This window comes from Podarcis raffonei, chromosome 10, assembly GCF_027172205.1.
Source record: "Podarcis raffonei isolate rPodRaf1 chromosome 10, rPodRaf1.pri, whole genome shotgun sequence".
NCBI classification, from domain to species: domain Eukaryota; kingdom Metazoa; phylum Chordata; class Lepidosauria; order Squamata; family Lacertidae; genus Podarcis; species Podarcis raffonei.
In genome coordinates, this window is record NC_070611.1 from 7,618,925 (window position 1) to 7,629,513 (window position 10,589).

The 10,589-nt window shown below is 42.7% G+C and overlaps 1 protein-coding gene across 13 annotated transcripts in view; it reads left to right on the forward strand.

The window, feature by feature from the left end:
* The window catches only part of KMT2E (lysine methyltransferase 2E (inactive)), a 58,772-nt gene extending 48,673 nt beyond the window's left edge, over positions 1 to 10,099 (forward strand). For 11 of the 13 annotated variants that reach the window (XM_053406244.1, XM_053406245.1, XM_053406247.1 and 8 more), the window contains 9 exons: positions 211 to 462; positions 1,191 to 1,335; positions 2,321 to 2,574; positions 2,871 to 2,927; positions 3,717 to 4,289; positions 6,012 to 6,304; positions 6,900 to 6,988; positions 7,248 to 7,333; positions 7,859 to 10,099. In XM_053406244.1, coding sequence (XP_053262219.1) covers positions 211 to 462; positions 1,191 to 1,335; positions 2,321 to 2,574; positions 2,871 to 2,927; positions 3,717 to 4,289; positions 6,012 to 6,304; positions 6,900 to 6,988; positions 7,248 to 7,333; positions 7,859 to 9,364 — 3,255 coding nt within the window. In that variant the 3' untranslated portion in view covers positions 9,365 to 10,099. Of the gene's footprint in view, positions 1 to 210; positions 463 to 1,190; positions 1,336 to 2,320; positions 2,575 to 2,870; positions 2,928 to 3,716; positions 4,304 to 6,011; positions 6,305 to 6,899; positions 6,989 to 7,247; positions 7,334 to 7,858 lie in introns of those variants that run through there. The other 2 variants (XM_053406251.1, XM_053406257.1) reach the window with 2 other exon arrangements.
* Positions 10,100 to 10,589: the final 490 nt, after the last annotated feature.

Here is a 10,589-nt window from a genome sequence, read left to right on the forward strand (position 1 = left end):
CTTGTTTAGAAGCCATTAACCTGATTCTGCAAACCTGGTCAGTTACTTGGATTACCAGTGAACCTATAAATGGTGTATCTGTATGCAGTTACAGCTTCATTAGTTACTTTAGTATTTGCACTCTCCCATAGTACTGAACATGGTCTTAATGTACAGTTGATAACTACCTTCAGCAGAAGGGCTATGTTGACTTTTCCCTTTTCTGTTTAGCACTTGGTGAGTGAGTGGTTAAGTGAGAAGAACGAGAAGACAGGAAAACCGACGGACAGCCTTTCAGAAAGGCCCCTGCGTATAACGACAGATCCTGAGGTTTTGGCTACACAGCTGAATTCTTTGCCCGGTCTCACTTACAGCCCACATGTATATACTACTCCTAAGCACTATATTCGTTTTACATCGCCATTCCTTTCGGAAAAGAGGCGCAGAAAAGAACCTGTGGAAAACATTGGCTCTTGCAAGAAGGTAGTGTTTCCTTTTTGTTTTTCCTCCTTTTGATATTAAGACAAATAGCTATTTCTTAAATCTTGTAAAATATCTACAGACTAGATAAGGCGGGTGGCTACTGGTGAAAGGCTTTTGCATAGCGCTACCTATTCATTAGAAGGGACATGGGTGGCACTGTGGGTTAAACCACATAGCCTTGGGCTTGCCGATCAGAAGGTCAGCAGTTCGAATCCCTGCGACGGGGTGAGCTCCCGTTGCTCGGTCCTGCCAACCTAGCAGTTCGAAAGCACGAAGTGCAAGTAGATAAATAGGTACCACTCCGGTGCGAAGGTAAACAGCATTTCCATGTGCTGCTCTGGTTCGCCAGAAGCGGCTTAGTCATGCTGGCCACGTGACCCGGAAGCTGTACGCCTGGTCCCTCGGCGAATAGTGAGATGTGCACCGCAACCCCAGAGTCATCCATGACTGGACCTAACGGTCAGGGGTCCCTTTACCTTTACCTATTCATTTGGTCATCAAATAAAGACCTTATTTTCCATGACCTGTTAAATAACAACTTAGTCCACTTTTTGTTCCCCTCGTAAAAGTTTACGCTATGTCATTTCTTATATTGTTTTGTAAAACAGACTAGTGGTTTTTTTAAAAAATTGCACATGGCCTGGAAATGATTTAAATCAATAATTGTAATGGATCTCTCTTGGCACCCACGGACTAGAGTTTAATTATATTCTTTTCCCCCCCCCCAGCGTTGGTTGAAGCAAGCTCTGGAAGAAGAAAACACAACAGCTGTAGATAGGTTTAATTCACCATCTCATGAAAGATCTAGAAGTCCCACAGTCAATGGTGAAAGTAGAAGTCCCTTGTTATTAAATGACAGTTGTTCTTTATCAGGTAAGGATTTTTGTTATATGGTGCAAGCCATCCTCTGAAATGGTTTAACCCTTTTCATCAAACTTGCAGGGGATCTGATGTTTAAGCACCCGGTTGGGCAACCACTTTTCTCTACTTACTTGTGTACTAAATGTTTATGGTTAGTGGCATCTTTCCTGCTGGAGAATATATTCACACTCTGCTTGAAAGTTCAGTTGCTTCCACCAACAGAACACCCCGTACCCCCTGTGTGTGACCAAGATTAAATAGAAGAGCGCTGCCCTGAGATATTTTGCTATCACAATCAGTTCGTGAAATCTGACATATATGCCTTTCTCTCAAGCTAGGATCTATACCTCACCACACCACCTTGTGGAGAACTGGGCTTGTTGGAAAGTAAATTGCAGGTCTCTAGTTATAATAATATAATAATAATTTATTATTTATACCCCGCCCATCTGGCTGGGTTTCCGCTTTCCTTAGAGTACCTCAGAGCTCCATGTGTTCTGAAAGGCATTCTTTGTGGAAATGGAAAGAACAGAGTGAAGCATCTGGAAACCGATGTATTGATTTCTAGCCAACCATTCAAGTTTTAGGGACCCACTTGATGGACTGGGAATATTTTGCCTGTTCTGCATTTGGTGGGATGGTGGGAGGAGGTAGAGCTGGGTGTGTGTGTGTGTTTCTCCAAGCATAGCTAGTTTTCCTTCTGTGGAATGAGTAGTTTGTGGGGGCAGATACCTGGTTTGGCAATTGAGACTCATGTCGAATCTCTGTATTGTATTCAAGGTTCCTTGGGCAAGTTGCTGTATTTTGTGACTAGTCAGACAGTTTCCCAGGTTTCCAAATGTGTACATGGACTCTAGATGCTTTAGTCGAGATTACTGCATTGCAGGGGATTGGACAAAAACGGTTTATTGATGGAACCTAATAACTGTGTTCAAATCTTGATGGCTTAACGAGAAAGCATCAATTGTTGTTTTTTGTTTGCCTTCCTAACATGCAGACCTGACAACACCGCTAAAAAAACGAAGAGTCTACCAGCTGTCAGATTCTGCCTATTCAGAAACATCTACACCTATTCCTTCTCCATACGCCACACCAACCCATGCTGATCTCTCTGCCTCAGATCCATTGCTGTTTGCAACTCCTCCTAGAATAAAAGCAGAAGATGAAACCTGTAGGAATGGTTATAAGCCCATTTACTCACCTGTTACGCCAGTGATTCCATGTGTACATGGAAATGCAATGCACTTTGAGGTGAGCTTTTATATATTCTATACTCCTACCTGATTAATCAACTTGCATTGACAGGTTTTTTTATATATATAAAAAATAACAGCTAGCTTAGCAAATGGTGGGACGTGTGGTAATGGCTATCAATCCAGTTTTTAGAAGGGGATTAGACAAAATTCAGAGAAGTTTTAACTCCTAGCATATATTTCCAGGGAGGCAGAATGAAATAAAGTAGTTTAGATGTTATTTAAAAAAATGAGATGCTTTCATTTGTGATTTGCATTCAAATAAAACTTCCATGCTTAACTTTTTTAATGCAGAATATTTCTTCACCTGAAAGTTCCCCAGAAGTTAAGAGGCGAACGTATAATCAAGAGGTAAGGAGAACTGTAAGAAGTTACTGGGAAAGGCTTATATGCGTTTTGCAAATCTTCCTCCCAGCTATGAACAGCTGCTAATAATTGTTTGGGGAAGAATTGGAAGCAGAGCACAAAAGGTCCTGCGTTTAATCCCTGGCATCTCTATGCAAAACAGGAAGAGTTCTATCTGAAACCCTAGAGAGTCACTGCAATTGAGTGTAGACAATGCAGAGCAATAATCTAGCTTGGCACAAAGCAGCTTCTTGTTTCCCAGTATTACAAAATTATTATTTTTTTGCATTTGCTGACAAACCTATTACAGAAAGCATGTAGTATTGCATAGAACATTAAAAATGCATCTTAGTAAACCCACCATTGTAGCCAAACTAAATAATCCAGATCCTTTAAATCCTTTCTCAATATTAATAATAATAATAATCTCCATCCCACCATGTTCATTGGCATAAGCAGTTCAATCTCCTGCCTTAAATTCATATTTTCCAAATATCCCAGAATTACTCAGGGTCTTATTTCTGTAATTCCTGTAATCTACACCAGTATTCAGTTCCAATATTTTTTATGAATTGACATACCTTCCATATATGGACCACATCTGTGTTAAAGGTACAATAACCAAAAATTGGATGGCACATTAGGATTTTATAGATATATGGATAGATTAAAAAAAAACTTCAATGGAGCCGTCAGTGAAATAACATTCAGCTAGGTTCATATGGGGGTATCATTTTCATTTGCTTTTCTCAGACATTGTGTGTTACATCTAATTGCTTCTTTCTCGGTGTGCAGGGATATGACCGGTCATCATCAGCAATGCTAGCACTCAACCCTTTCAGAAATTCGAATCTAACAGAAATGTGCCTGCAAGAAATAAAGACTATTGGATATTCCAGTCCAAGAAATAGGACTGATGGCGCCAGGCAATGCTCCGGAGAAAATGAAACGGCCTCAGACCTCCAGTTGGGACTTGAAGCAATTGAGCAAAGTGCACTGCATAAAACTTTGGACAACCCCTGCCATGACAGGACTGATGCTAGCAGCCAGCTGGAAACTGCTCACTGTGGACGGGGAACAGTTTATCCAACTTGGGTAAAGAGTCCCGACAGGACAGGTGTAAATTTCTCAATGAATTCTAATCTGAGGGACTTAACTCCTTCACACCAGCTGGAGGTAGGAGGTGGATTCCGAATAAACGAATCAAAGTGCCTGATTCCAGATGATGCCAGAGGTGGCATGTTCATGGAAACACCTGTTTTTTGTACTTCTGAAGATGGACTCGCAGCTGGCTTTGGAAGAACTGTCAGTAGCGACAGCTTGATGGACGGAAATTGCACACCCCAGAATCCTCCACAAAAGAAAAAGGTTACAACCTTTAAGTATAAATTCACACTTTCATTTTTTATATCTGTACCTTTTCTGCCAAGACAAAATTAGATACGGTGCTTCTATTTACTATAGGAGACATTCTCAAATGGGTTTATGATTGCAGCCTTAGTATTTTAAGTTGAGCATTTAAAGTTCTAAGTTATCAAATTAATGTTAAGGATGCCTATGTTTGTCTAGATCATGCCATTTAGTGTTTGTTCAGCTTCTAGAACAAAAATAAAATTTATAGTCTGTATTTACTAGTTTTGAGGAGACTTGATTTTCTTTAGCTTAGAGGAAATTCTTTGTACAACACATAACTGTTGCAGATACGGAACCTGGATAGCTTTTAAAATAGTTGAATAATTAAAAATAATACCTTTTGATCAAAACATCTCCCAGTGACATGAAATTTAGTAGTGAATGGTCTAGAATCATCTCATAAATGCAGCATTGTTGAAGCTTAGCAGGTGCCTTGGATAGGTGACCTCCTAGAATCACAGAATCATAGAGTTGGAAGAGACCGCCATCCTGTAAGCCATTCTGAGATTTGCCAAAGAGGCGTATGATTATGATATGAATATAAAGGCAGTGGCTTTGGTCCTCAATTCTATGAGCAGAGTGTTCCACTTTTGGAACAGGGTTTTCCAACCTCCCCCTTCATGCTACAGCCCCGCGAAAAGCTAATGAGGGCCAGAAAACCCTCTGGAATGGTGGCAAAGGAAGCTGCAGTAGGAAGGGAGCAATGGGAGGACTGCCTCCCTGTAGCTAAACAGGTGTCCTGATAAAAATGAAAGACAAGTGGAAAGGGTTCGTTTGAAGCAGAAAGTTTAGCCATTAATGCTGGGGCAAGTATTTTAAGACAGACAAACCAAATAGTTATGATGCCTATACTTAAGATTCTGAAAACTGTTACTGCCCCAGTTAATCTGAAAGGAGGGGAATCGCTCAGACTGTAAAAGGACATTTTCAGTAGTTATGCTTCACCGTTTCTTCTAATGTAGGAAGTCCAGTATGCAGTACCCCAAAATTATTTTATTACGATTGCTGCAGGTTGGATCAAAAGGGTGCACTTTCACTTGTGGAAGTCCTCTTCAGCCCACAGAAGGAGTGTTTGGTACCTTGTACTGGAGCATTGGGTTATAAAAGAAAAATGCAGCCAAATATGTTTTTCTGGTTGCACCAGTGGAAGTGGAAGAACGGTTACAGAATTAACCGCTTACCCTCACCATGCAAACTCTGACACAAGTATTTGCAGAACAGTGCTAGGAACTAGCCCGCCAGTTGCCTGCACTTTCTGGTTTGCCAGGGATGAGGTGCATGCTGGTGCACACTGCCTCATTGCTCCTTTTTCACTCCTTGCAAGGCACAAGCAAGATAAACAACCAGGAAGCCTTGGGTTCATGCTATGTCTGAACTAAGGACCGTGGATTGTTGCTTCCTAAATTGCAATAGCCGCAATAAATCAGAAAGTCTGGGTCACCGTTATGTGCAAACATGCTCATTCTCTTACTCATTCTAATTTTAGATTCATTTTTGCAAAAGAGTTATCCTCAAAACTAATGCCAGCCACTTTGCAACCAGATTGTGTGTTGAATTTTCTCTTAAAGATTCTGCAAACTCTACTTTTATAATAGCCTAGAAAGAAATCTGGGGGAACTGTCCAAACAGTTTGAGTTGAGACATCCCTCTCAACTGTTCTTTCCACTTTTTCCATAGGTGTCGCTTCTAGAATACCGCAAGAGGCAACGAGAAGCCAGAAAAAGCGGCTCCAAGGCAGAAAGCTTTCCCCTTCTAACCATATCGCCACACTCTGCTGGTGGAGGAAACAACGGTGGTTCTGCCGACGGGTATAACAGCAGCGAGAACGGGGAGCCAGTTGAGCGGGAGCACACGGCTAGCCTCCCTTTACCATTGCCAGCCACCGATTATAGCACCACTTCAGAAGAAACAGAAAACTCCTCTTCATCGAAAGAAGCTTCAAGCGAGAAGAACGATCCAGAAGTTCAGTGGTAAGCTCCTCTAAATAAGTTGCTGTTAAATTGAGGGCTATTACAAAGAAAAAAAGGACTTTTGAGTAACACAAGTGTTCAGATCCTCAAAATAGGGAGGTGAAATTTCAGACTGATTTAACAATTTAACAAGGTGCCCTTCTGCTACCATAAGAAATGTATGCGTCAGCCTTTAAGGGTTTGAGCACTGGGGGGCCATCTTCCATACAATTTGTGTAGTAGAATTAGGCAGAACACATGCCGTGCTTGCATGGGAAGTGCTTGCTGTGACCTTTCCCCCTTAAAGCACCAGTCATAAGTACTTTTAAAGGAAGGTTTAGCTGGAAAAGGCTGTATTAGTGCTGCACGTTCCTTAGTTCCCATGGATTTGCTGAGAGATTCAGAGTACTACAATATAAAAATAAAATATCGGATGTGGGTGGCTATGTGGTCAAAACCAATGAGCCTCTTGGGCTTGCCAATCGGAAGGTCGGCAGTTCGAATCCGTCCGACGTGTACCATGCAACTAAGTGTTCTCCTGAGCAGTAGGGAGATACATTTTTTTCAATTAAAAATTATCCAGCAAACTAAGACTTCGTTCATTTTTGTTTTGAAGGACTTCTTCAACTTCAGTGGAGCAAGTGAGGGAACGAAGTTATCAGCGAGCTTTGCTTCTTAGTGATCATAGAAAAGACAAGGACTCTGGTAAGAAAACGTTTGGTTGATCCTGCAAGTGCTCCTTTGAACTTTGAGCAATTTTGTGGTTGTGTTTGGTCTGCTTCTGATTGAGCAGGAAGAAATGTAATTATTGGTCACCATCTGATCTGGTATTCATATCATTTTATTAAGAATACTTCAAGCTTGATTTTTAAAATTCAAACTTGAAAGTTTAATCCACCCAGTCAAACATCTTCATGGCCATTGTATACTTCTGTCTATAGACTTACAGTAATTCTTTTTGCAGATCCTGAAAATCCTGAGCCCACAAGTGAATGTCCGTCCCCAGATACTTCTCTGAAGGCTTGCAAGAGTCCTTTAAAAGTGAGCAAGGTACTACTATACAAAATATTTTCACGTTAGTGAATGCACACGTACATGGCTTGAATGTCCCTGCTTCTTTCCTGGTCACTATAGCTTAAAACTGATGTTCTGAATTTTGCCTGAATGCAGATATACTCACTGCCAGATGCTGGCAAGAATCCATGTTTGTGAAATTAATTAATATAAGCATTTAAAAGCTTAAAAGTGACTCTTTATCCATCTGTCTCATTGATGCACATCTAAAGGAGGAACAGTAGCTAATCCAGTGAGTAACTACACAATATTGTTTACAAGCCGGATAGTCACTTGCTTCTGCTGCTATTTATATTAAGCACCACAAAGTCCCATTTTTCTTTAAATTTGATTTCAAAGTTTGTGTTTGTCTGCTATCCTCAGGAGTAAGAAGTGTTGCATTGAACCCCGTAAACCTCACTAGTTGAACAAGCCTGCATTGCGTCCATAGCTCTGAAGATAAGGATATGGCTATGCTTTAAACTGAAGTTACATGTTTGTTTTTCTTTTTCCTTTATGTAGACTTCTTCACCAAGTCCTGTAGCTCCTGTCCAATCACTTGGGAAAACACCCACAAAACAGGATGTCCAGTGGGAGACTCCAGCAGATGCTCCAGAGGCAGAGAACACAACTCACCCCAAACCTGACCAGCCACAGAAACCGCTGGCAAACAACGCCGAAGCACTTTCAAAAAACCACCAGTCCCAGCCCCATTCGCGCAGCGCAGCAGATCAGCTCTCGCAAAAGCTGCCTTCTGCACCATTGAAGCTACACTGTCCCCCTTCGCCCCAGGTAGAGAACCCTCCCAAACCCTCTACGCCCCACACACCTGTTCAGCACGGCTACCTTTCACCAAAGCCCCCTTCACAACAATTAGGATCGCCATGCAGACCTCATCATCCTCCGTCACCTCAAGTGGGAACGCCTCAAAGGGACACTCACAGAAGTTTCTATGCGGCGACGCAGAGCCTTCAGCCTAGCACCCAGCAGCAACCCAGCGCAACGCTGTTTCCCCAAACCTCTTCCGTCTCTTACAGCCAGTTCCACCAACAAAATTTGAACGCGAGCGCCCCGCCTCCTCCCCCGCCTCCTCCCCCTTCCTCTACTTACTATCAAAACCAGCAAGCCCCCTCAGGAAACTTTCAAAATTACAGTCAGTTAAAAAGTAGCATACCCCCCCAACAAACTGTCTTTCCCTCTGGACCAAACCAAGCACTTGCCGGCACAACATGCCAGCAGCCAGTTTCAGGGCACCATGTCACCAGTGGGCATTTTTTGCCATCTCCGAACCCCAGTATTCACCACCAGACTCCAGCTGTCGGGGCTCCGCCGCCGCCCCCACCGCCTCCCCCTGCTCCGGGACCCCATCTTGTGCAGCAGCAAAGTTCTCATCAGCAGCATCCAGTGGCCCACGTGGTGGGCCCCGTGCACGCGGTCGCCGTGGCTCCGGGGTCACACATCCATTCTCAAGCTGCCGGTCACCATCTGCCGCCGCCTCCGCCGCCACCTGGTCCCCTTCCTCACCACCATCCGACTCACCCCACCACAGGTCACCAAGGTTTGCAAGCACAACACCAGCACGTAGTCAATTCGGCTCCGCCGCCTCCTCCGCCGCCGCCACCTGCCACCGTTTTAGGCTCTGGGCATCACACGGCCTCGGCGCAAGGATTGCACCACGCATCCCACCAGGGCCCCCCACTCTTCCCCTCCAGCGCTCACTCAACCGTCACTTCCTACCCCTCGCAGCCTCATCACACCCCTTTGGGACCTGGACCTCAGCATCAGCCTGCTGGGACGGGACCTCATTGCCCACTCCCAGGTCAGGGTCCTCACATCCAGCCTCAAGGACCAAGCAGTATTCCAACACCGACCGCTTCCGGGTTCTGCCCTCATCCTGGCTCTGTATCCCTTCCTCACGGCGTGCAAGGACCTCAGCAGGCATCTCCGGTGCCTGGGCAAATACCTATTCACAGAGCACAGGTGCCACCAACTTTTCAAAACAATTACCATGGGTCAGGGTGGCATTAAAATGGACCCCTTGCTTCTAAACATTTTAAAAATGTTCTGTAAAAAACTGTATATTTCATATGTACCTGTTGAAGGTACTTTTTAAAGCTTGTACATGATACTTTGTATAAAAGCAAACACCAGTGCGCGCACTCTCATTGTATTCTTTCCATTTTTGCTTTTAAAAATTCCTGAAACTGTGCCCTTGAGCCAGTATTAGGCATTTTTTATTTTGTATGTGAACATTCCAGCTGTTCGTTCTGGCAGTAGATTTGATGCTGCGTAACTTTAAATTTTATTGTTGCAGTTAAATTCATTTAGTGAATGTTTTCTATATTTACTTTTTATACATATGTAATTAAAGTACACAGCTAAGTGATGGCACTAACAGGTTTTCCATCTGTCAAACAGTTTTTGTGTGCATATAGATAGAAGATGCAATACAGATTTTTATAGTTTGGTGTGGACATGGCTCTTATTTCAACAGTTCTTTGCAGACATTGTAATTTAATGTATAGATTGTTTCTAATGTCTCTGACAAGTGCTGTAAATACTGTTTCTTTTGCGTGTAAAACTGCTTTATGCTTCTCATTTGATATAGTATTGTACATACGAGTCTTTTGCAAAAGCGTGTGATCTTTGTGGAAGTAGTACAGTATATGAACTTTAATTTTTTTTTAATATACTGTCACATTGCAGCACTGGTTGGGCATTTTAATTCATGTTAATAAATCACAATTATGTCAGTTTTAATAATAGTTCCTGATAACTTGCTGTTTAAGAAAAATGATATCGAAACCATTGTGATAAGTAACATTCTGAGGAACACTAATCCAAGGAGAACCACAATTCCTATAGGAGAGAAACTGCTCTCTCTACAACTGCCCAAAATCCTGGCCAAGCACAAGTGATGCTCTTATGCTCCGGAATTGGTTAAGTTGCAGGAAGCAAAGAGTAGGAAAAAATGGACAGTTCTCCAAAAGGAGAGTAGAAAGTGGAGCCCTACAAGGATTGGTACTGGAACGTGCTTTTCCAACAGTATAGAATTGGGAGTGACCACTGAGGTAGCCAAGTTTGCTGGTGTCATGGAATAGTTCAGGGTTATTTTAAAAAGATTGTGAAGAGCTCCAACAGACCTCTTCAACGCGAGTGAATAGGTGGTAAAATGGCAAGTGTTAATTCAACGTAAACAAGCGCCAAGTTATGAATGTTGGGGCAAAAAAATACGAATTTCACATATACACTG